General features: G+C 38.3%; 1 protein-coding gene across 4 annotated transcripts in view; it reads left to right on the top strand.

Annotated features, from left to right (window-relative positions):
- The window catches only part of TASP1 (taspase 1), a 329,261-nt gene that overhangs the window by 208,102 nt on the left and 96,824 nt on the right, over positions 1 to 24,335 (top strand). For all 4 annotated transcript variants that reach the window (XR_010725983.1, XM_066234263.1, XM_066234264.1 and 1 more), the window contains one exon: positions 15,931 to 16,041. Coding sequence is in view for 3 of the 4 variants with exons in the window: in XM_066234263.1 (XP_066090360.1) it covers positions 15,931 to 16,041 (111 nt within the window). In the remaining variant the exon portion in view is untranslated. The remainder of the gene's footprint in view (positions 1 to 15,930; positions 16,042 to 24,335) is intronic.

Consider the following 24,335-nt stretch of genomic DNA (forward strand, 5'->3'; position numbering starts at 1 on the left):
TATTTATTATAGAAGTTGGTTAAAATAAACAAAAATCATGCATAATGTATAATCTTGGATAAACACAGTTAAAATGTTTCCTGCCAAGCTAACAAATCTTTATCGTATTATTTGTTTTGTTTTAATAATGAAAGGTTACCCCCGTGGTCATTCTGACCTTATATGAAGGCTCCTTTTGCTTTGAATCAGTAGCTGTCAGAAATGCAAATGTAAGGCTAACCTCCTTTTTAACTCTGTTCTGGCTTCTTAGAGGTGATATTGTCAGGCTAGTTGGGAATCAACGTGTCCTAATAGAAGGCAATTATAGACTAGGGTGAGGAGAGACAAGACAATGTTAGAAAATGGTTTTTCTTAAGGCAGTCACGATCCTAGTAGTATTTATGAAGCGTTTACTAAGTGCCCAACCCTCTGCTAAATGTTTTATGTGCGTTGTCTCATTTTGTCCTCACAATAAATAACTAGATGAGGCAGTTGTTGCTCCCATTCCCCATTTTACACCTGAGGCTTAAATCAAGAGTCCCAGAGTCCCTCAGCTTGATTTAAACATGACTGTAGAAGAGAAAAGGCTAACCTCTGCTCTGTAGTGCCCTGTGGTCTTAAGGTAGGGTGTGTATGAGTGTGTGTGTGTGTGTGTGTGTGTGTGTGTGTGAGAGAGAGAGAGAGAGAGAGAGAGAGAGAGAGAGAGAGAGAATTGAATAAATATAGTAGAATGCACAAGCTGTTCTTCTCTAAACAAGACAAACAAGACCCTGCTGCTGGGCCAGAAATCTTAGATTTCTCCTTATTAGTGAAGATACAGAAGCACGTTGGTAATGCAGGACATTGCATTCACTAGAGATGTGATGGCGTTTGTTGGGAACATTTAGATGAGGGAAAAATAAAGAATAATTCTTCTCGTTTCCTTCGAGTTTTTTTGCCAACTTTTTCTGGTTTTCAAACAAACCTATAAACAGGCATTCTAAAGATTGCCTTCTGAAATAGTTTCATAGGGCTAGGGGAAGTGGTCATTCTTTCCATGGATAAAAGGTACTCTGAAATATGTCAGATTTTATGTTTTCAGGCATCATAAAGCATTTATTTTTAATCAGATTATTTTCATTTATTCAAACAAAATAAGAAATTTGCCTATTGGTAGCAATTAAATATATCATAGATTTTCCAAAAATGACTCAGTTAAAATAAATGTTCTCAGGCCAAATGATCTTTTTCATGTATTGCTGCATATGGGTGTCTTATGAATATATCTGTCTACATTAACTTATCAGCAACCATATTTGACTCAATGCAAGTTGTATGTTTGAATGGGAAGTAGCTAGAAGTTGTCTTTGCAGTGTAAATAAGGTTTTCTGAGCAGTTTTCACCAGCAAATTGTTCTCTCTCTATTAAGAATGTATTAAACCCCAAATTTCTATCAACAGATGAATGTGTAAACAAAATGTGATATATGTAATGAGATATTATTCAGCCTTAGAAAGGAAGGAAATTCTGAGACATGCTATACAATGTGGATGAGCCCTGAGTACATGATGCTAAGCGGAATAAATAAGGCGTAAAGGACAGAGGTGTATGATTTGACTTATGATATGTAGAGTAGCCCAGTTCATAGAGATGGAAGGGAGAATGGTAGTTGCCAGAGCTAATGGGGAGAAAGGAAGTGGGAGGTGTTTACTGGGCACAGAGTTTCAGTTTGGGAAGATGAGAAAGTTCCGGAGATGGATGGTGGCGATGGTGGCAGAACAATGGGGATGTATATACTAACTGCCACTGAGTCATACACTTAAAATAGTGGTGAAATGATTTTCTGTTGTATATATTTTAGCAAAATAAAAAAACAAAGGATACATTTGGGCTTAAGAAATGAGAACTCAGTGACTGTGGCTTAAACATAGAGTAGTTTTTGCTTTGTTTTAAATCTCATGTGACATGATGCCTGGGAAGAGACTGGGGTGGGTCAGGCTATCTAGTAATGCTGTCCGGTACCGGGCCTGTCCCTTCTCCTCTCCCTTCAGGTAGGGCTTTGTGCTCATGCTTGTTATCCTGTGGTCATAGGATGCCTTGTTCAGCTGTGTAGGTGCAGGCCTAGAAACTTAGATTGAGTCAGATATGGCAGAGACATTTAATTTAATGCTCTTTGAATATCTGTAGGCTCTGCCGTATTTCCCAGCCCCATTGTTGTTGCCTGAGAACATGTGGCTATTTCTGCCCAATGAGCTGGAGTGAGTGCAGTGTTATTTGCACACTACAGCTTTGAAACAGCCCTCGGTGGCCCTCTTGCTCTTCTGGAAGGTACATGACCCAGGCAGGAGGTGCAGTGACAGATGAAGAAGCCACTCTCAGTGTAGGTTTGTTCCTGAGGAACTTTATGTGCTTCCCTGGTGACTTAGGCATGACCGGTAACATAAATGGGAATTCTATCTTTGTTGTATGAAGCTGCTGAGATTTGGGGGCTGTTTGTTTTTGCAGTCTAGTGTAGTTTTTCTGATTGATAGTTCAAGATGGGCTTTGGTCAGACAGTCAATGGAGATGAAATATGGAGGCTTTCAGGAGTAAGAGAATGAATGTAAGTTGATGAAGCATGAAATTTTAGTTGGTTAAGGAACGAGGTGGGGACCTAACGGGAGTGAGGGATAATTAAAAAGCAGCATTAAGTAGAATGGCAGTTTTGGTGAGATAAAGGAGTGTTGGAATTGAAGTGCTCAGGAGATCAGCTGGAAAGATAGGAGGGGTGGGATGGTTGCAGTTGAGCCTGTGGAGGAGTTGATCTCATTCAAAATGACAGTCACGGGAATGAGTTTTATGAGGTGGTGTGGAGAGCTTGAAGACAGGATATCAGAGACTCTAGAAGCCAAGGTGTTGGGAGATTCATCTAAGTAAATATTGAAATCAGTGACAATTATGACAAGGAGCAGTGTTGGGCAGAGTGGAAGTAAGCTGAGAGCTAAAATCTCAATAGAATGAGATTGTCTGTATTTGTCTCAAACTTAATATTTCATCTCACTCTGTGGTGGTTGAATTGATCCAAAATTGACCAGGTTTGTTTTGTTCTTTTTTTCTGTTTGTTTGCTTATTGCCATCTTTGAGATATGAGTCTTCCAGCCTCTCTTGTTGCTTGGCAATATGTAATTTCTAAGTTAAATTTCAAAATATTTTTGTAGATAATTCTCCTTTTCCTTATGATTAGTTTTTAATATTTTCTTGTTGCCTTTGCCCTGAGCTTCACTGTGGTATACCTAAGGATGAGTTTATTTTTATTATTCCTCTTCTTTGGAACTCTGTGCATTTTCAGTTTGAGGATTTTCTTATAACTTAAAGTCTGAAAACTCGCTTCATGATCTCTTAAAAAATTAGTGCCTCTTCCTCCATTCTTCCTCTTCTCTCTTTCAGAATGCCTGTTTATATGCTGGATAGTCTCATTTTATAATCCAGGCTTCATTTTATTCTGTTTATTATTCCAGACTGCTCTTGAGTTTTCCACTGATAAATCTTCTAATTCTCTTGCTCAAATTGCATTTAATCTTGTTACATGCATTTTTTAAACTTTTTTTTTTTTTTAATTTGAAAAGTTTTATCTGGTTCCTTTAGAAAACTGCACATACCCCTGACCCTGTTCCCAGATTGGTCTGTTTTTTAAAATTATACTCTTTTTTTGCTTTTTATTTTTGTACTACAGATTGTTCTATTACAAGAATAGTCTATGACCTGTGCGTCAAATTTGACCCATGGCCTCTGGTTGCGCAACCCATAAGCAAAGAATGATTTTTAAAATTTTAAAAAGTTATTGCAAAAGTAAAAGAAGAAGATTTTGACAGATATCAAATGTAGCCTGCAGAGCCTAAAATATTTACTTTATCTTTTTACGCAGAAACAGTCTGTCAACCTGTGTTCTGTTAGTACCTCTTCTTGGTTTGATCATCATTGTGATTTTTGCACCTGCCCATTCCACCTTGTAAGTGTGGACTTTGTATATTATGGTTCGTAATTTTTTTTGTTGTCATTTTATCTTTAGTGTGGTTCATGATAAGTAAAGGATCCCCACAAGAGAGGAATTGTATTATAATTCTGAAGTTGTTGGATGTAGCACATATTGGAATCTCAGCAACAGGAAGCTCATTGGGAAGAGTCAGCCAAGGCTGGGCTAAAGGTTGTAATTAGCAGGAGATCACCTGACCGTGGAGACTGGCTCTCAGTAGGCTGTGAGAATGTCCAGGGTTCCTGCTGAGTCCAGGGTTCTTATCTAAAATCTTAAGGTTGGCCCGTAGGACACACAATCAGGGTGCTGGCATCTGGATTAGTCAGAATGACAGTTAAAATGAGTACTCAGAATGACAGTTAAAATGAGTAGGGGGTTTAATATTTTTGAGGAGATCTTAAAATATACAGCAGCACCCCTGCCAGCTGCTGTGTACTCTAGGCTAATCACAGTAACAATTTGTTAAGTGAGTGAATAGGGGAAGAAATGAAAATCAGGTCCACATTTTGGGTACTGTTAAGTACCAGTCTGATATTTGCTGTGAACCTTTGCCTTAGACTACTAATCAGATAGGAAGAATCTGGAGATACCTCTAGAATTGTTTGTTGATTTCCCCTAGAGTTTTCTACATAAACAATTATCTGCAAATAGTGGCAGTTTTACTTCCTTTCTTATCTTTCAGTCTTTTACTTCTTTTTCTTGCTTTATTGCAGTGGCTGGAACCTCTAGTATATTGTTGAATAATAGTGATAAAAGTAGACATCTTTGCCTTGTTCCTGATCTTAAGGAGAAACAATTCAACCTTTCACAATTAATTTTGTTAACTATAGGGTTAACTATAGGGTTGTTTTTTTTGTTGTTGTTGTTGATATACTTTATTTCTGGAAAATGATCATTGAGTTTGGAGGTTTGATCAGATTCAGGTGTGATTTTTTATATTAGTAGCCACTTATGATTGTTGCCTATTCTTAGTTATTGGATTATAGGTTACAAAAGGTAATATCCTAATTCTGTTAATTTCTTCTTCATTTATTAGCTGGGATAATCTATGGAGAAAATTTTTCTTCCTAAACTATTTGGTTACCTTGCTGTATAGTTTCTATAGGAAATACAGAGAAATCCTTGATGGATTTTTTTTCACCCATTTATCAGTTTTCAGAAGAGTGAGTTGGTTCCATATCAACGGCCAAAGGTAACAAATGCTTTTTATTTTTTTTATTTTTTTATTTTTTTAAATAAATTTTTATTAATGGTAATGGGATGACATTAATAAATCAGGGTACATATATTCAAAGAAAACATGTCTAGGTTATTTTGTCATCAAATTATGTTGCAAACCCCTCGCCCAAAGTCAGATTGTCCTCCGTCACCCTCTATCTAGTTCTCTGTGCCCCTCCCCCTCCCCCTAACTCTCTCCCTCCCTCCTTCCCATGTCCTCCCTCTCCCCCCACCCTTGGTAACCACCACACTCTTGTCCATGTCTCTTAGTCTCATTTTTATGTTCCACCAATGTATGGAATCATGTAGTTCTTGTTTTTTTCTGATTTGCTTATTTCACTCCTTATAATGTTATCAAGATCCCACCATTTTGCTGTAAATGATCTGATGTCATCATTTCTTATGGCTGAGTAGTATTCCATAGTGTATATGTGCCACATCTTCTTTATCCAGTCTTCTATTGAAGGGCTTTTTGGTTGTTTCCATGTCTTGGCCACTGTGAACAGTGCTGCAATGAACATGGGGCTACATGTGTCTTCACGTATCAATGTTTCTGAGGTTTTGGGGTATATACCCAGTAGAGGGATTGCTGGGTCATAAGGTAGTTCTATTTGCAGTTTTTTGAGGAACCACCATACTTTCCTCCATAATGGTTGTACTACTTTACAGTCCCACCAACAGTGAATGAGGGTTCCTTTTTCTCCACAGCCTCTCCAACATTTGCTATTACCCGTCTTGTTGATAATAGCTAATCTAACAGGAGTGAGGTAGTATCTCATTGTAGTTTTGATTTGCATTTCTCTAATAACTAATGAAGCTGAGCATCTTTTCATATATCTGTTGGCCATTTGTATCTCTTCCTGGGAGAAGTGTCTGTTCATGTCCTCTTCCCATTTTTTTATTGGATTGTTTGTTTGTTTGTTGTTGAGTTTTATGAGTTCTTTGTAAATTTTGGATATTAGGCCCTTATCTGAGCTGTCGTTTGAAAATATCAGTTCCCATATAGTTGGCTGTCTGTTTATTTTGATATCAGTTTCTCTTGCTGAGCAAAAACTTTTAATTCTGATGTAGTCCCATTCATTTATCTTTGCCTTCACTTCTCTTGCCATTGGAGTCAAGTTCATAAAATGTTCTTTAAAACCCAGGTCCATGATTTTAGTACCTATGTCTTCTTCTATGTACTTTATTGTTTCAGGTCTTATATTTAGGTCTTTGATCCATTTTGAATTAATTTTAGTACACGGGGACAGGCTGTAGTCGAGTTTCATTCTTTTGCATGTGGCTTTCCAGTTTTCCCAACACCATTTGTTGAAGAGGCTTTCTTTTCTCCATTGTGTGTTGTTGGCCCCTTTATCAAAGATTATTTGACCATATATATGTGGTTTTATTTCTGGGCTTTCTATTCTGTTCCATTGGTCTGAGTGTCTATTTTTCTGCCAATACCATGCTGTTTTGATTATCGTGGCCCTATAATATAGTTTAAAGTCAGGTATTGTAATGCCCCCAGCTTCATTCTTTTTCCTTAGGATTGTTTTGGCTATTTGGGGTTTTTTATAGTTCCATATAAATCTGATGATTTTTTGTTCCATTTCTTTAAAAAATCTCATAGGGATTTTGATGGGAATTGCATTAAATTTGTATATTGCTTTGGGTAATATGGCCATTTTGATTATATTTATTCTTCCTATCCAAGAACAAGGAATATTTTTCCATCTCATTGTATCTTTTTCGATTTCCCTTAACAATGCTTTGTAATTTTCATTATATAGGTCCTTTACGTTCTTTGTTATGTTTATTCCTAGGTATTTTATTTTTTTTGTTGCAATCGTGAAGGGGATTATTTTTTTGAGTTCGTTTTCTAATATTTCATTGTTGGCATATAGAAAGGCTATGGACTTTTGTATGTTAATTTTGTATCCTGCGACCTTACTGTATTGGTTTATTGTTTCTAATAATCTTTTTGTGGAGTCCTTCGGGTTTTCGATGTATAGGATCATATCATCAGCAAAAAGTGATACCTTTACTTCTTCTTTTCCGATATGGATGCCTTTTATTTCTTTGTCTTGTCTGATTGCTCTGGCCAGAACTTCTAGCACCACGTTGAATAAGAGTGGAGAGAGTGGACAACCCTGTCTTGTTCCTGATTTAAGGTAGAAAGTCCTCAGTTTTATGCCGTTTAATAGGATGTTGGCTGATGGTTTATCATATATGGCCTTTATCATGTTGAGATATTTTCCTTCTATACCCATTTTGTTGAGAGTCTTAAACATAAAATTGTGTTGTATTTTATCAAAAGCCTTTTCTGCATCTATTGATAAGATCATGTGGTTTTTGTTCTTTGTTTTGTTGATATGGTGTATTACGTTAACCGTTTTGCGTATGTTGAACCATCCTTGAGATTCTGGGATGAATCCCACTTGATCATGATGTATTATTTTTTTAATATGTTGTTGTATTCGGTTTGCCAGTATTTTGTTTAGTATTTTAGCATCTGTATTCATTAGAGATATTGGTCTGTAGTTTTCTTTCTTTGTGCCATCCTTGCCAGGTTTTGGTATGAGGGTTATGTTGGCCTCATAAAATGTGTTTGGAAGTATTGCTTCTTCTTCAATTTTTTGGAAGACTTTGAGTAGAATAGGAACCAAGTCTTCTTTGAATGTTTGATAGAATTCACTAGTATAACCGTCTGGGCCTGGACTTTTATTTTTGGGGAGGTTTTTAATAGTTTTTTCTATTTCCTCCCTGCTGATTGGTCTGTTTAGGCTTTCTGCTTCTTCATGACTCAGTCTAGGAAGGTTGTATTGTTCTAGGAATTTATCCATTTCTTCTAGATTGTTGTATTTGGTGGCATATAATTTTTCATAGTATTCTACAATAATTCTTTGTATTTCTATGATGTCTGTGGTGATCTCTCCTCTTTCATTTTGGATTTTATTTATTTGAGTCCTGTGTCTTTTTTCCTTGGTGAGTCTTGCCAAGGGTTTGTCAATTTTGTTGATCTTTTCAAAGAACCAGCTCCTTGTTTTATTGATTTTTTCTATAGTTTTTCTGTTCTCTATTTCATTTATTTCTGCTCTGATTTTTATTATCTCCTTTCTTCGGCTGGTTTTGGGTTGTCTTTGTTCTTCTTTTCTAGTTCCTTAAGGTGTGAAGTTAAGTGGTTTACTTCGGCTCTCTCTTGTTTGTTCATATAGGCCTGAAGTGATATGAACTTTCCTCTTATTACTGCTTTTGCTGCATCCCAGAGATTCTGATATGTCGTATTTTCATTTTCATTTGTCTGTATATATCTTTTGATCTCTGCACTTATTTCTTCTTTGACCCATTCATTTTTTAGAAGTATGTTGTTTAGTTTCCACATTTTTGTGGGTTTTTCCCCCTCTTTTTTGCAGTTGAATTCTAGTTTCAAGGCTTTATGATCAGAAAATATGCTTGGTACAATTTCAATTTTTCTAAATTTGCTGATATTGTCTTTGTGGCCCAACATACGGTCAATTCTTGAGAATGTTCCATGTACACTAGAGAAAAATGTATACTCTGTCGCTTTGGGATGAAGTGTCCTGTAGATGTCTATCATATCCAGGTGTTCTAGTATTTCGTTTAAGGCCACTATATCTTTATTGATTCTCTGTTTGGATGACCGATCTAGAGCCATCAGCGGTGTATTGAGGTCTCCAAGTATGATTGTATTTTTGTTAGTTTTTGTTTTAAGGTCAATAAGTAGCTGTCTTATATATTTTGGTGCTCCTTGGTTTGGTGCATATATATTAAGGATTGTTATGTCTTCTTGATTCAACTTCCCCTTAATCATTATGAAATGACCATTTTTGTCTCTGAGTACTTTTTCTGTCTTGTAGTCAGCATTATTAGATATGAGTATTGCTACACCTGCTTTTTTTGGGGTGTTGTTTGCTTGGAGTATTGTTTTCCAGCCTTTCACTTTGAATTTGTTTTTATCCTTGTTGCTTAGATGTGTTTCTTGTAGGCAGCATATAGTTGGATTTTCTTTTTTAATCCATTCTGCTACTCTGTGTCTTTTTATTGGTAAGTTTAATCCATTTACATTTAGTGTAATTATTGACACTTGTGGGTTCCCTACAGCCATTTTATAAATTGCTTTCTGTTAGTTTTGTATCTAGTTTGATTCTTCTCTTTTGTTTTTCTATCATTTGTTTTTGTTTGTTTGTGTTCCATACTTCTTTCCTCTGTTGCTACCTTTTTTAAGTCAAGTGTTTTTGTGGTGGTTTTTTTAAGGGTGGTTACCATTAAGTAATGAAAAGGGTACCTACCATATTCATTGTAGTACCCTATCTTATAAGTATTTCTGCACTTCATCATCCTTTACTACTGTTAATCTTCCTCCTCTCCCCCCTTTTTTTCCTTTGTTGTCACAGTTTAAGTTTGGTTTTATTGTGTTCTTGGTGGAGCTGTTAGTTGTGGTGTTGTTTTCTTTTGTTCTTTGAATCTGGTTGGAAAACCCCCTTTAGTATTTCCTGGAGTGGGGGCTTTCTGTTGATAAATTCTCTCATCTTTTCTGTATTTGTGAATGTTTTTATATCTCCTTCATACTTGAAGGATAGCTTTGATGGGTATAGTATTCTTGGCTGAAAGTTCCTCTCTTTCAGGGCTTTAAATATTGGGGTCCACTCTCTTCTAGCTTGTAGAGTTTCTGCTGAGAAATCTGATGATAATCTAATAGGCCTTCCTTTATATGTTGTACTCTTCTTTTCCCTGGCTGCCTTGAGAATTTTTTCTTTGTCATTGGTTTGTGTCATCTTTATTATGATGTGCCTTGGAGTGGGTTTGTTGGGGTTAAGAAAACTTGGTGTTCTGTTTGCTTCTTGAATTTGAGGCTTTAGTTCCTTCCACAGGCTTGGGAAGTTCTCGTCTATTATTTGTTTGAGTATATTCTCCATTCCATTTTCTTTCTCTTCTCCCTCTGATATACCTATTATTCTTATGTTATTCTTTCTGATGGAGTCAGACAATTCCTGTAGGGCTTTCTCATTTTTTATTATTTTTGAGTCTCTTTCTTCTTCTCTCTGTTGTGCCTCAAGTTGTTTGTCTTCTATTTCACTAATCCTATCTTCAATCTGGGCTGTTCGGTTAGCTAAGCTTGTTACCTCATTTTTCAGCTCGTGAATTGAGTTTTTCATTTCTGTTTGATTTGTTTTTATAGTTTCAATTTCCTTGGTAATATATTCTTTGTGTTCATTGAGTTGTTTTCTGATCTCCCTATATTGCCTTTCTCTGTTTTCTTGTATATCTCTGAGTATTTTCAAGATTTCTATTTTAAATTCTCTGTCATTTAGCTCCAAGGCTTCCAATATGTATAGTCTTTTCTCCATAGATTTTTCCACATCTATTTGTGTTACCTCTCTTTCTTTTGTATCCATAATATTTGATTTCCTCTTTCTTATCGGCATCTGAGGGTGGTCTTATTGATAGCACTAATTAGAATTAATAAAGAGTAAAAAGAAAAAAAAGAAAAAAAAAGAAAGAAAAAAAAAAAAGGGTAAAACACCCCACTAAAAAAAAACAGTAATAATTTATTATTTCCCCCTTTTTTTTTCTCTCTTCTCTTTCCCTCCTCTCCCCTCCTCAGGGAAATATCGTGCCTATAATGGATGGCCTGATTTGGGGTGAAGAGTTCAAGGGGCAAAAAAAGGGAGTAGGGACCTACTGAATGCAAAAAAAAAAAAAAAAAAAAAAGGAAGAAAATCTTAGACAAGCATAAGATGATTTGCTTGTAAGTGATGGTCAACTAAGAGATATAATGAGAGGGATAAGAGGGAATCAGAAAAAAGGACCAAAAAAGAATAATAAAGAAGAAAAAATAAAAATAATAAGTAAAAATCTGTTGTATTAAGTGGAGCGAAGACTAAATCCAATGGAGACCTTGGGTTGGGAGGACCCAAAATGCCACAAAAATAAACAAACAAGAGAAAAAAAAATAAAAACAAAAGCAAAAAAGAGAAATAAAGCCAAAAAAAAGCCTTGAGTCCCAAATTAACTAATTTGTTCGTGATTGAGGATTATATGGGAGGAAAGTAAAATGAGAAAAGAAAAAACGAATAGAAAGGAAAAAATAAGAAAAAGAGAAAAACGAAGGAAGAAATAAAATAGGAGGAGAAAAAAACAAAATAAAGCAAGACAAAAAAAAAAACAAAAGAGGAGAGAGTGAGAGTTAAGTGTTTTGGAGTATAACCTTAAAGGAGGGTGAGGATGAAGAAGAAAAATAAAATGCAACACTCATGGGTAGTGTAGTTCAAGAAAGGGGAAGCATAAGATGGGCAGAGAATAGAAGGTCTGAGGTGGAGGAAATAAAGGCAAAAAGATAGAAGAAACAAACAACAACAACAACAACAAAAAATTAGTGGATCAAGTTGTAAAGTCTGTGGGTTTTTCTTGATTTTGAGAGGTTAACTTCTTCCTTTTTCTTTTCTCTCCCTCTTCCTAGTCGGTGACTCTGTACCCCAGGCTCTGCCCCTGTGTCACTCTTAGGTAGGGATTTGCAGTTGATGGGATTCTATGGCGATGTCATATAATTGGCTTTAGTCTTGCTGGAAGTAAAGGCTTGTTGGCGTTTGCAGGGTCCAACGATGAGAGAGTTTGCTTTCCTGGATTCTCTCTCCTAGTCCCCCCTTTCTGAATTAGCAGCGTGGTGATCCAGCTATAAGGCTGCAACTGCTTCTGCCTGGGGAGTAAGAGGCTCAAAGAGCTGGGAAATCCCCACTCTATCCCCACTCAGTGCAAGGCTTTGGGAAAGGCTCTGACAGTCAGGGCCTCCAGTGTAATCAGGCGGGGGTGGGAGTCAATTGTTGTCAAGGTGACTGTTCAGCGCCTATCATTTAGTTGGACCTCTCAACCCAGGCTTTCCACACTTTGTAGCCTGTCTTTGCAGGGAAGAAGAGGCACTAGTCTCTGCTTGCGACTAGTGTAGTATAGACCTTATTATCTGCCGAGTCCTTCTTGTTAGTGTTTATCCCTGAATATGGAGGCTCTATCAATCAGAAGTTGCCCCCACCCCTTTAGCGAGAGGCACTAAAAAATATCACGCCTCTTGTCTTGGATCGCTGAACTGAGAGAGATCTTATCAATTAGAACCGAGGGTGCGCAGATTTTATGGGTTAAGCTAATTTCTGTGATTGGGTCGCAGCTGTGTTTCCGAAGGTATTTTAGGCTGCCTGCGCGCGCCCCTCCCCCAACGCGTGATTGTTAGCTTGAATGGCTGGGTGAGGTGCCCCGCCCACGGAGAGAATCTCCCAAGCCTCTCCCGCTCGCCCCGCTGGCGGCTGGACCGCACCAGGCGCAGGATAATGGAGCCCCCTGGGTGTGCGGGCCAGTAGGGCGCCCTGGGCGCGTGGAATGCCCAAGGCTCGCGCGCGAATGGGGCGCTCCGGGCACCAGTGGCCGGCAACCCCCACTCGCAGTGTGCGGGCCGCTGGGAACGTCAGCGGTGCTCAACCGGACCGGGCGCACGCGTGGCGCTCGTGGCGGCCGCTCGCGGTGGCGGTTCGTGGGGGCTTGCGGCAGCTCGCGGTGGCGGTTCACGGGGGTTCGCGGCAGCTCCCGGGGGCTCGCGGGGGCTCGCGGTCGGCCGCTTGCGGCAGCTTGCGGTTCCCAAGTATATGGGCTGACTCACCGCAGGCGCACTCCCTGGCGGCTTGAATGAGCGTCGCTGCGGTGGCTTCCTCCACACCCTCGTCTCTCAGATTCAAGTGATAACAGTCCTTTTGCTTTCAGTTTGTGTGGATAAATTTTTCTGTTTCTAGTTGATAAATTTGTTGTGATTTAGGGGAGAGCTGTCGGACGTGCTTCTCACGGCACCATTTCCGTGACGTACAAATGCTTTTTAAAACATAGTTATGAATTTATTATGTGTTTCAATCCATTCAGTTGTCATTTTTATCAATTGTAAATAAGTGTATATTTTCCTAAGTTCTTTTAGAACGTGGTATTGATCTCACTTTTCTCCTGAGTCTTTATTCTATATATAATCAATGTTTTCTGCTCAGATCTGAGAACATGCTTATTTTTCGCTCCATATGACTCACCTGACCATAAGACACACCTAGGGTTTTAAGGAGGAAAATAAGAAAAAAAAATATTCTGAACCAAATGGTGTGTTAAAATATTTAATAAAATACAGTATTTTTCGCTCCATAAGATACATGGGCATTTTCCCCTCCACTTTTGGGGGAAAAAAGTGCATCTTATGGAGCGAAAAATACGGTAAATACACTCTTACTTGCATGAGTGAGGACAAAAGGAGGATGTAATGAAAGGCTTATTTCTAATATCTCTGAATAAAGACTGGTACTGTTTTCCTTTGAATTACACTATAGCTACATGGCATCACATTTAAGAAACCTTGGAATTTTGTGGGTAAAACCACAGCAGTCAAATTTTTCTTTGATTGGAACCTGCATAGAACAAGCTTTTGGTGTCAGGGCTCTTATGTTAGAGGTGATATATGTCAGAATAGAAGTCATAATTTAAGAAGTTCCTTGGTAAAAATCAATCATGGGAAAACCCTGCTATTCCTGTACAACAACAGAGGAAAAAGTCTCTCTGACATGTATTGTGTATTTTTGATGTAATGTTAACTTCATGTGGTTTAGCTGTTTGACTTGAGGTGTGTGTACATAACCTTCTGAACACTCATTTAGCTTATAATATGCCAATTTCCTAACAATTATTATTGTTCTAAAGTATAACATTTCACTGTTCAACATCAAATATGTACACAAAGGGAATTAAAATTTATGGAGTTTCATGAGCTTAGCACAGTGTCTCCACATAGTAAATGTCAAAAATGGTTCCTTTTCTGTTTGCTTTATTGTCATTTCCCCCAATTATAAAAATAATACTGCAAAAATTTAACAAAATAGGGGTCACTGTAATCCTGCCTACAAAGTTACATATTAAATTGCATATTTAAATCCTCCTGCAGGTGTAGATGTTCATAAAGACATTAGATCTTGAAGAGTATATACATTTTCACTTTACAAAAATGTGTAAGGGAATTCTTTCAGGAAAACTGCCAGATGATTTTTTTTAAAAACTTTGATTTTTTGAGCAGTTTATGTTTTTGGCAATGAGCATATATTGTATGTGTATACATAATATACACGTGTGTGTTTATGTGTACATGTATGTATAGAGGGGAGGGGGAAAGAAAGGGAGGAGAGGAGAGGTCTATATATAAGGGAAAATTTCTGAAATGAAAGATACCAACAAGTTTTAACAATTACAGATTATATTTTTAATGAGATTTGTTGTTGGTCACAATACATATTTGCCGAACGGAGAACTGTGGGTTATATCTGTGTGTGTAGGTTAAACTTCATGAATTTAAGAAATTTAAGGCATTATTTAAAAGAAGTTCTTTCATTTGGTAATCTTAGTCCACATTTCTTTGGGATTGCTAATAACATCCCGTCTTCATTTACCAGTGTGTGCACGCAGATATCTGTGTGCAAATTAGTGACATGAAGAAAAGTTCCTTTGCCTTTGGTTCTATTGAGGAATCCCAGACATACTTCTTTTTTTGTTGTGATTTGTTTTTGGTGATAGGGTTAGTCAAACTTTAATCTCAGGAGATGCTTAGATCATTTGATACCCTTTCCTTGATATGTGAATTAATAGAGGACTTGATTTTCTGATAAACTAATAGGACACTTGTGGCAGGATTTTTTTTTAAGAGATAGGAAGCAGAAGTTTAGTTGGAGAGAGGAATCATTTTGAATGGAAAAAAGTTTTTAAGAAAGAGACTTTGTAAAGGTCTTTTGTATCTACGGTTCTCATTTGGATAAAAGGTCACTGTCATTTTAATAGTGAAATTGGTTTTATATTACTGTGTTTTAAAAAAGGCTTATTTCCCCAATGTTTGTCAAAGTAGCTTTTTTATATTTTGTATTTTTAATAAAAAGTCTGGCTCTTTCTTCAGAAATCTTTTATTTGAACTTACCAGCCTATAAATTAAATTTACTTTGTCTCTACTTTTGCGGGCAGTATCTACTTTTAACAGCTAGAGACTTATCATCCGAGGCAGTGCCCATCACCACCGTGCCTACTCTATTAGTGTATCTGAATGGTCCCGATTCACCTCCGGGGTTTAAAACACGTTCTTTCTTTAGAACTACAGAGCACATTCACCCTGGAAAGCCATGTGAATTGCCATAAGAGGATGAAAAGGTGCTATTTTATTAAGTCCACTTTCCAGCTATTGAGGTGTGGTAGACGTTTTAGTGGAAAGGAAGTTTGGGGAGATTCACATTGGCACTGGCCGACTAGATTTCCCCCCAAATCCCAGGTATGTGGGTGCCAGGGGGAAATGGGAGACCAGGGCCGACCGAATGTAAACAAAGAAATTCTAAAGCAGAGTTTTTTTATAGTTACCCAACCATGGGAATGAGACAGAATCCTAGGAGATTTTTTAGGTAGAGAATCTTAAATTCTTAGATCATATAAATTATTCCTATGAAAAAAAGTTTTCCTGGTTTTGGGGTTTGTTTGTTTCCTTTTGAGATTAAATAGTCACGAGTTTCTCTAGTTTCTGCCAAATGTCATTACGAAAATTACTAGATTGCTTATAGAAATCATTTCATCCGTCACTGAATTATTCTCCAGCATAGCTACTTCTCAAGTGGTGCATAAGGGTGTTTTAATGCTCATAACACAAGACAGATGTTTAGTACTGCTTTTCCTCAACAGTTTTGGTTTCGTTCCATTTCTAGGATGTGGGGAGCATCTTGTACGCACCATACTGGCTAGAGAGTGTTCACACGCTTTACAGTCTGAAGATGCTCACCAAGCTCTGTTGGAGACTATGCAAAACAAGTTCATTGGTAAGTATCACATGAAGAAAATCACATTCTTTTAGTGACACTAAGTTAATAAGTTCTGATAACCCACTACCATCGGACCAGCCACATTCTTTTAAATACAGCTTGCTTTACTTTGCTGTGAGTCAGGCACCACATATCTTTCGTTCAGCCTAGGTCCAGGGCCTAGCATAGACTTAGACCCTCAAATAATATTGGTCGTGAAAAGAACCATCATAGTAGCTACTACAGCATGCAATTTGCCATATAACTAATTTAATGCCCAAGCTGTGAGATGTTGTCTAGGACTCAAGTGATATACAGTAGAATAAAATTCTACTAAAATATAAAATTCAAGGTACAAATTTAAAATAATTTTTTTTAAATACGCCTGACCTGTGGTGGCGCAGTGGATAAAGCATTGACTTGGAACGCTGAGGTTGCTGGTTAGAAACTCTGGACTTGCCTTGTCAAGGCCCATATGGGAGTTGATGCTTCCTGCTCCTCCTCCTTTCTCTTTCCCTTTTCTCTCTCCCCACTCTCTAAAACTAAAAAAAAAAAAAAAAAAAAAAAAGGAAAAGAATTAAAATACAATTTGACTCTTTTTTAAAAAAAAGTTAGCATTTTAAAATTCAGTGTTCATGAGTCCAATGCTGCCATCTACAGTTGTGTAGGGTTGAGTTGAAATCCTGCTTATGCTCCATTTGCCAAGCTATTCAAGGGTTTAAACTGTGCGACTTTGCCCAATTTTCCCATCAGTTCGCACTGAGCTTATCACTGTGCAAAAGATTGGTGAAGCACTATAAGAAACATAAAGCATTAAATATGTTAGCCTAATTAGCCATGAACACATAGATTAAAGAAAGACTATCACAGGGTTAATTGCGGGGAAAGGGAGATATGTCCGCTTAGAGCAGCGGTTCTCAACCTGTGGGTCGCGACCCCGGTGGGGGGGGGAGGTGTCGAACGACCAAAACACAGGGGTCACCTAAAGCCATCGGAAATACATATTTTATTTAAAAATGTATTGTATAATAAATATGTATTTTCCGATGGCTTTAGGCGACCCCTGTGTTTTGGTCCTTCGACACCCCCCCCCTCCCCCCCGCCGCCGGGGTTGCGACTCACAGGTTGAGAACCGCTGGTTTAGAGAATTAAGACAAAAGGCTGTAATAAGGTGAAAATTGTGTAGTGAGGGCAACACAAAGTGTAGGAGGAAATTACTCCAAAAGGACTACCAGATAAAGGGCTCTTAGAATTGGCTTCCAAAGGCTCTGGGATTATTGGAAAAAGGGGAGGAAGAGAAAAACCTGAACACAGATGAGGCAGTAGGGTTAGTTAGGCATGGTGAGGGCTAGACAGCCTCATGACTTACCTGGAGGGAGGTGCACAGGGTTCCTGATGAGTGGTGTGGCTAGGCTGTCCAAGTAAGTCCGGGTCACAGAGGGCCTTACAGTCCTAACGTAGGAGTGCACATTTGATCTGATAGGGTCTGTGTTCTTTATCTGACAAATAAAATGGTCTTTGGGGGGAGGGTTATAGAGTAGAGCTAAAGTTGTCCAAGACTATTTCTATAGGAGAGAGACATTAGCTCCTGGGAATGGTCCAGGGGATGGAGAAGAAATCGTGATTTTGAGGGAGGCATCAGTAGAAAGTGGAACTATTGATAGACTTGATTTTGAGATTAGGAGGATGTAGCCCTCTGGGTCCATTCAGGAGATAGAAACTATGTATTAGGTTAATCAGTGGACACAGAGGTCATCAGAGCACATGGGCCACAGGGCACTTGCATAGGGAATGACTGTTTGGTGTTTGAACTCTGGGCCTCAGGGGCTGCATGTCAGTGAGTGGTGTCCTGACACAGCAGTCATGGCAAATCATGGTGTGTGGTTGCTAGGAGCCTCTGGTTTTCATGTTGAGAGGGCTTTGGAAGGGTTACTGCAAGGTCACACAGATGTACCGCAGTCTGGGTCTGTGGCTGGGGTTGACTGTACCAGGTGTCCCCACACCAGCCTGCCTCTCTTCACATGCTGGAACTGCAGGAATGGTGCTTGCTGTAACTCTTATGTTCTCTACCTCAGATTCTTGCCTTCATTCTGCTAGTCCCTAGTCGCTTTTTACATGACTCTATATTTGTCCCCTCTTCCATCTCCACTGGGTGGTAACTAGATTCCAGGGAGCTTCTTTGTCATTGTGGGAGGGACTCTCTGGTCCATGGTCATCCTCTTCCCATTGTTGGCTTCTGCTGAGATGGAACTTGCCCTCTCCCTGCCTTGTGACTTACTGGACTGTGTCATTGTAGAATTCAGTGTGATGTCTGTGGCTTCCTCAGTACTGACAGCAGGTGATGGCGGTGGTGGAGTCAGGAGGTCTGAAAACTTGGAGTCTACTCAAGCCCTTTGTTTAGGGTACTGGTGGGGACCTGGCTAAGCAAGGGATGCTCATGAAGACATAAATAATGGTATTAACTCTATGCATGTTAATAAGAATTGCCCTATGGTAAAATGTGAGCTGAGGAATGAGTTAGAAACAGGACTTTGAAGTCTGCCTCTAGTTCACATTGCTATATTCTCAGATACATCAGAATCAGACTTTAGGTCTTATTCTTTTGTTTTAACAATTACCATTATTGAATGCTGTTTATAAGGGAATCCAAATACTTGGCCTTAATAGCATATGTAATTTACATAAGTTGTTATTGGCTGTCCAGCTATACTCGATGCATTCTCAGAACATTAGCAGGAAGGAATAGGAAGAGGTGAACACTAGATGCTCAGGAGAAGTTAACTTCCTGGGAACCCCTGTGGTAGGAGGGTCATTATGGCACCTGGTAACTTTCCTCTTGTTGAGAGTGGCCTGAGGCACTTGGCTGAGTCTGAAAGGTCAGATTCAGTAGCTCGTCTTACCTCTCCTGATTCGGGTCCTGGTCATGGAGTTCCTGAACTGCACTGCTGTTTCTTCTGCTGCTTTATTGTGTTCTCTTTTTTAAAACTCTCCTCTTTAAAACTACTCAGAGAATTTGACTGCAGTATTTCATTCTGCCACTGGATCCCATGACCTAGTGGTGTATATTGACCCCAGTCCAAAAAATTCCAGATTCAGATTTTAAAATCGTATCCAAGATCATGTATTTAAAAAAGTGGTTTCCAGTTGATTTTGTCTTTTCCTGATCAGTGAGATTGAGCAGCTTTTCATAGATAACTTGGCCTTTGTTATTAATTTGTGAATTATCATAGTTATTGACAGTTTTTCTGTTGTACTATTTGGGTGATAGTCTTTTAATGGATGGTTGACTTTTGTTAATGGTATAATTACCTTAAATAAAAGATTGTAAAATGGCATAGCAGAATTTTAAAATAACCTTGTCTTTTCTGAGTGGCGGTGTGTTTGATATCTACAACCTGCACCAATAAGGGATTTTTTTACAAAGTAATTTTACACTTATGATGAAATAATTTGTTTTTATGTATTTTTTCTAAAGTTGCCAGTGAATTATTAAGATAGTGATTTTTTCTTTTTTGAAATCTAAAGCAAACTCAAATTATCTTACATGTGGGGTTCTTTAAAAATCTTTTATTTTTGATAAATGAGACTTAAATGTGGTAAGACAAATGGAGTAAAATTGAAAGACACTTTGAAAATTAATCTTTCTTTGTTTTTATTTGCATTATTATTATGCCAAGAGCTTTGGTTTGACTTAACATGAGAAGCAGAGAGAGTAACTAATTCATGCATTTTTTTTAAAAAAAACCACTGTTTATGTAACATACAAAACCCATAAAAATGGGTACTGTAAAAATAGTGCCTTAATAATACTTCATGCTAACCAACTGATTATAGACTGAATGCTTAGTTAAGTAGAGGAAAGAAATAAATAGATTTTCTTTTTAGTTGTGCTTTTTAAGTGATTACACACACACACACACGTGCGTGCTTGTGCACACACACACAAGCCCTTACAATGATTCAGATGTGATTTTTCCTATTCATGGTTATTTTTGAACGAACTTGGTTTCATGAATTATTCTTTTTCATGCAGACTGCGGCTACATGTGTGGTATGTGAACTTCAGGGTGGCATTAGAGCTTCCTGACCAGCTCTCAACAAGCAAAGCCTAGACCATTTTTAGTTGGTTCTACTCACTACTAAATATAATGGCTGATAAAATGTTGTCTATAAAACTCAAATGTGTTTTTATTCTTTTTGAATTTCTAAGCTAAGTTATTAGTGTTATAAACCTACAGTTTAGCCTGACCAGGTGGTGGTGCAGTGGGTAGAGCATTGGATTGTGACGCGGAGGACCTAGATTCAAAACTCCAATGTCTCTGGCTTGAGCATGGGTTCATCCAGCTTGCGTATGGGCTCACCAGCTTGAGTATGGGGTCACTGGCTTGAAGCCCAAAGTCGCTGGCTTAAGCAAGGGGTAACTCGCTCTGCTGTAGCTCCCTGGTCAAGGCACATATGAAAGCAATCAATGAACAACTAAGGTGCTACAATGAAGAACTGATGCTTCTCATCTCTCTCCCTTCCTGTCTGTCTGTCCCTATCTGTCCCTCCCTCTTTGAGTCTCTGTCTTTGTAAAACAAACAAAACCTACAGTCTGCGTGACTGTTGTTGAAAAATTCTATGTGGTATATACATTATGATAAAAAGAAGTGGTTTGCTTAGTTCTTTTATTCCTTTGGGAGTGTTCTTACAATATTAGTGATATCATAGGTTTATTATCAAATACAGAATGCCATTAACAATTAAGGATGAAGGGAGCTCACTCTTGTGGCTTCTTGCCAAATTGAGAAATTATATTTAATATTTTCTTTTAATGACCAGATTTTTAGCTAATACACCAGTAATTCATAAGCATTACTTTCATAGAACAAAAGTACATTGTTGTTAACACATTTTAACACCTTACCTGAGACTATCAGGTATGTTTCATGAATTTTTTTATGTTTAGAAAACGTTAAAATTATATCGTTCTCTTCTCCAGTGCAGTTTGAGAGTTTTCTCTGTATTCTTTATACATGTTTCTTTTTTTTTCAAACACTAAAATTTTTCTCCTTTGCAGCCATCTGGGACTTCTAAAAGAATTTATTATTTTTATCATTAAAAAATTAAAGATTTTTTTCCTTCCATATTTGTAAATACTACTGTGATAGCCTGTTATACTCATATGTCTAAATTGCAAATTAAGAAAAACAAATTAAACATCTTCTAAAGGATTATTTATCACTAATTCGTCGTCCTTGGGCTTTTATACTTTCAGAATCTTTATCATCTTTCTATTTAGAAATATTCATTGAAACCATGTATATGCTTTGCTATTTGATGAGGGAGACCCTCATCTATAGGGTGAAGGCCATGGCAATTAGAAAAGCAGAATTAGTTTGGATAGAAAGGAGAGTCGGACACCAGAGACTCTCAAAGAGAGAATCTCTGGGACTTGATGGTTGATTGAATGTGACAGATGCAGTCAAAGAGCCATCAAAAAACTGGAGTTTTGATTATGATGGACTTGAAATTGCTTGTCAATAAGAGATTATGAGAATATTATGTCTGGAGCGTTGAACATGCAGAGAGAATGGGATTGATTTAGACCCTTTTGTCATATAGGTATTTGTAAGCAGGGCAGTCAGTGGATAAATGAGGCTGGAGCTTGACAGAGAAGTTGAGGCTTTTGACTTGTCCTTATCCTTCATGGTGTCGTCGGCAGAGGGGATGATGCAGCTCTGAAGGCTGGAGCTGCTAGTATGATGTCTTTTTTATTTTTATTTTTCTGAAGTTGGAAACGGGGAGGTGGTCAGACGGACTCCCACATGTGCCCGACCGGGATCCACCCAGCATGCCCACCAGGGGGTGATGCTCTGTCCATCTGGGGCATTGCTCTGTTGCAACCAGGGCCATTCTAGTGCCTGAGGCAGAGGCCATAGAGCCATCCTCAGCACCCGGGCCAACTTTTCTCTTTTCTCCAGTGGAGCTCGGCTGCAGGAAGGGAAGAGAGAGACAGAGAGGAAGGAGAGGGGGAGGGGTGGAGAAGCATATGGGCACTTCTCCTGTGTGCCCTGGCCTGGAATTGAACCCTGGACTCCTGCACGCCAGGCCGACGCTCTACCACTGAGCCAAATGATGTCTTTTCAAGGAGGTCTTTCCCAAGCACTAAAATATTCTTACTCCTTTTTCTGTCCTCCTATCCTGGGTTATGTTTCTTGTTAACTCATCTTATTATATTCTAGACATATTTGTTTATTATTGTCTATCTTTCCTCAGCAAGGCATAAACTGTATGACAGCTGTGAATTGACTGTTATTTCCCCCACATTGCTATAGCCCTAGCATCTAGAACAGTTCTAACAAACTACGTATTTAATGAATTGAAAACAGAGCTGAAGGTGAAAAGCTTAGAGGCTTTTAGGGAGGGTGGGGGAGGAGCAGGTGAAGGAGATAGGAAGTGAGGGACAATGGACCAACAACCAAGGAGGACACTGATCCGGAAGTCAGAGGCAGAAGGAATTGTTCTGACACAAGCAAACATCACAACAGTTACATGTTTAGAAATGTAAATGAATGTCCAGAAAAAGCTTTTGGGTCTAGGCATTAGGAGGGTATGAATTTAAGCTTGTGCAGTGATGGTAAAAACAAAACTCCATTGAGCAGCTGAGACAGAAGGAGGGCCAGAATGGTGAAGAAGGGTTTTGAGTCAAGATCATTGGCAACAAGATAGCTGGTTTAGAGTTTGATAGACGACTGTCATCTACAACTTTGCATTTAAACTGCGTACTAATACACAGACTTATTGAAGATAATACTGTACTTTTCATGTTTTTCTTTATTTTAACTGGAGTACATCTCATAGACGGTCACAAAGTTGCAAAATAAATTATGTTTTCCTTCCTAGATGACATAAGATACTTATGTAGAATCCCAGAATATTTTTAAATGTGTAGAAGTTTTACAAATCAGAATAAATTTATTTTTATTTTTATTTTATTTTTTATATTTTTTGAAGTGAGAAGTGGGGAGGCAGAGAGACAGACTCCTGCATGCTCCTGGCTGGGATCCACCTGGCATGCCCACCAGAGGGCAATGCTCTGCCCATCTAAGGTGTTAACTACATTGCAACTAGAACCATTCTAGCACCTGAGGTGGAGGCCATGGAGCCATCCTCAGTGCCTGGGCCAACTTTGTCCCCTTGGAGCCTTGGCTGTGGGAGGGGAAGAGAGAGACAGAGAGGAAGGAGAGGGGGAAGTGTGGAGAAGCATATGAGTGCGTCTCCTGTGTGTCCTGGCCAGCAATCAAACCCAGGACTTCCATATCCCAAGCCGACACTCTGCCACTGAGCCAACCAGCCAGGGCACAAATCAGAATAAATTTAGGTGTGTGGGTGGAATGGGGACAAAAAGAAAAGAAAAGATAGCAATGGCTACAAGGATAGAAGTCATTTTAGAAATGAATGTGGTGTTTTAAGGGCCTTCAAGAATGTTCTTTAGGAAGGTAATGGTAAAATTGAATATTTTTTGCTTGTCTCCTTCTGGGAGTTGTTGCAGTCTCTTAGAGAGGCATCCTTTTTTTTTTATTTTTCTAAAATAGAAACTTAAATAATGTTTTAGAAATGTATCTTATTTAAAACAAGGTGCATAAAACTTGTGTGAGAAGGCTAGAAGGTTTGATAATAGGAAGAGTGGTTAATTAGATAATAATCAGTGGAATTGTTGAAAGAAGAAAAAAATTTGAGAGATTATTATTATTATTATTATTACTATTTGGTAAGAATGGATGGTTAAAAGTCACATTTATTGACCCAAGCAGTCATCATTTGAAAATATATAGTTCACCTACTTATTAAATTGAGTAATACCTAACTTTGATTTTTTTCTGTGCTTTTTGAGTGTAAGAACCAAAATCATCACAATTTCCAAGAGACCGAGAAGTTATCTTTTCTGACATGGTGGATGCATTGCTTCTAAAGGCAAATCTTGGAATAAAACTGGGTCACCTAGTTTGGAGCAGCATCAATCATTTTTCACTTTTTCTTCTCCTCTTACAAATAAGGAAAAAGGACCTGTGGTGGTGGAGAGGGTAAAGCTTTAACCTAGAACTCTGAGGTTGCTGGTTTGAAACACTGGGCTTACCTGGTTTCAAACCAGGAAGAGACTACTATGAGTTGATGCTTCCCACTTCTCCTCTTCTTTCTCTCATTCTCTCTGTCTAAAAAAAAATCAGCATCATATAAATAAGGAAAAAGAAAAACTTGTAATTGTATTGAATTGCTAACAGTCTTGATAAGCAGCTGACTAACAAGATGGATTTATTAGGAGTAAATGG

The sequence above is a fragment of the Saccopteryx bilineata genome, chromosome 6 (genome assembly GCF_036850765.1).
Source record: "Saccopteryx bilineata isolate mSacBil1 chromosome 6, mSacBil1_pri_phased_curated, whole genome shotgun sequence".
Lineage (NCBI taxonomy): Eukaryota > Metazoa > Chordata > Mammalia > Chiroptera > Emballonuridae > Saccopteryx > Saccopteryx bilineata.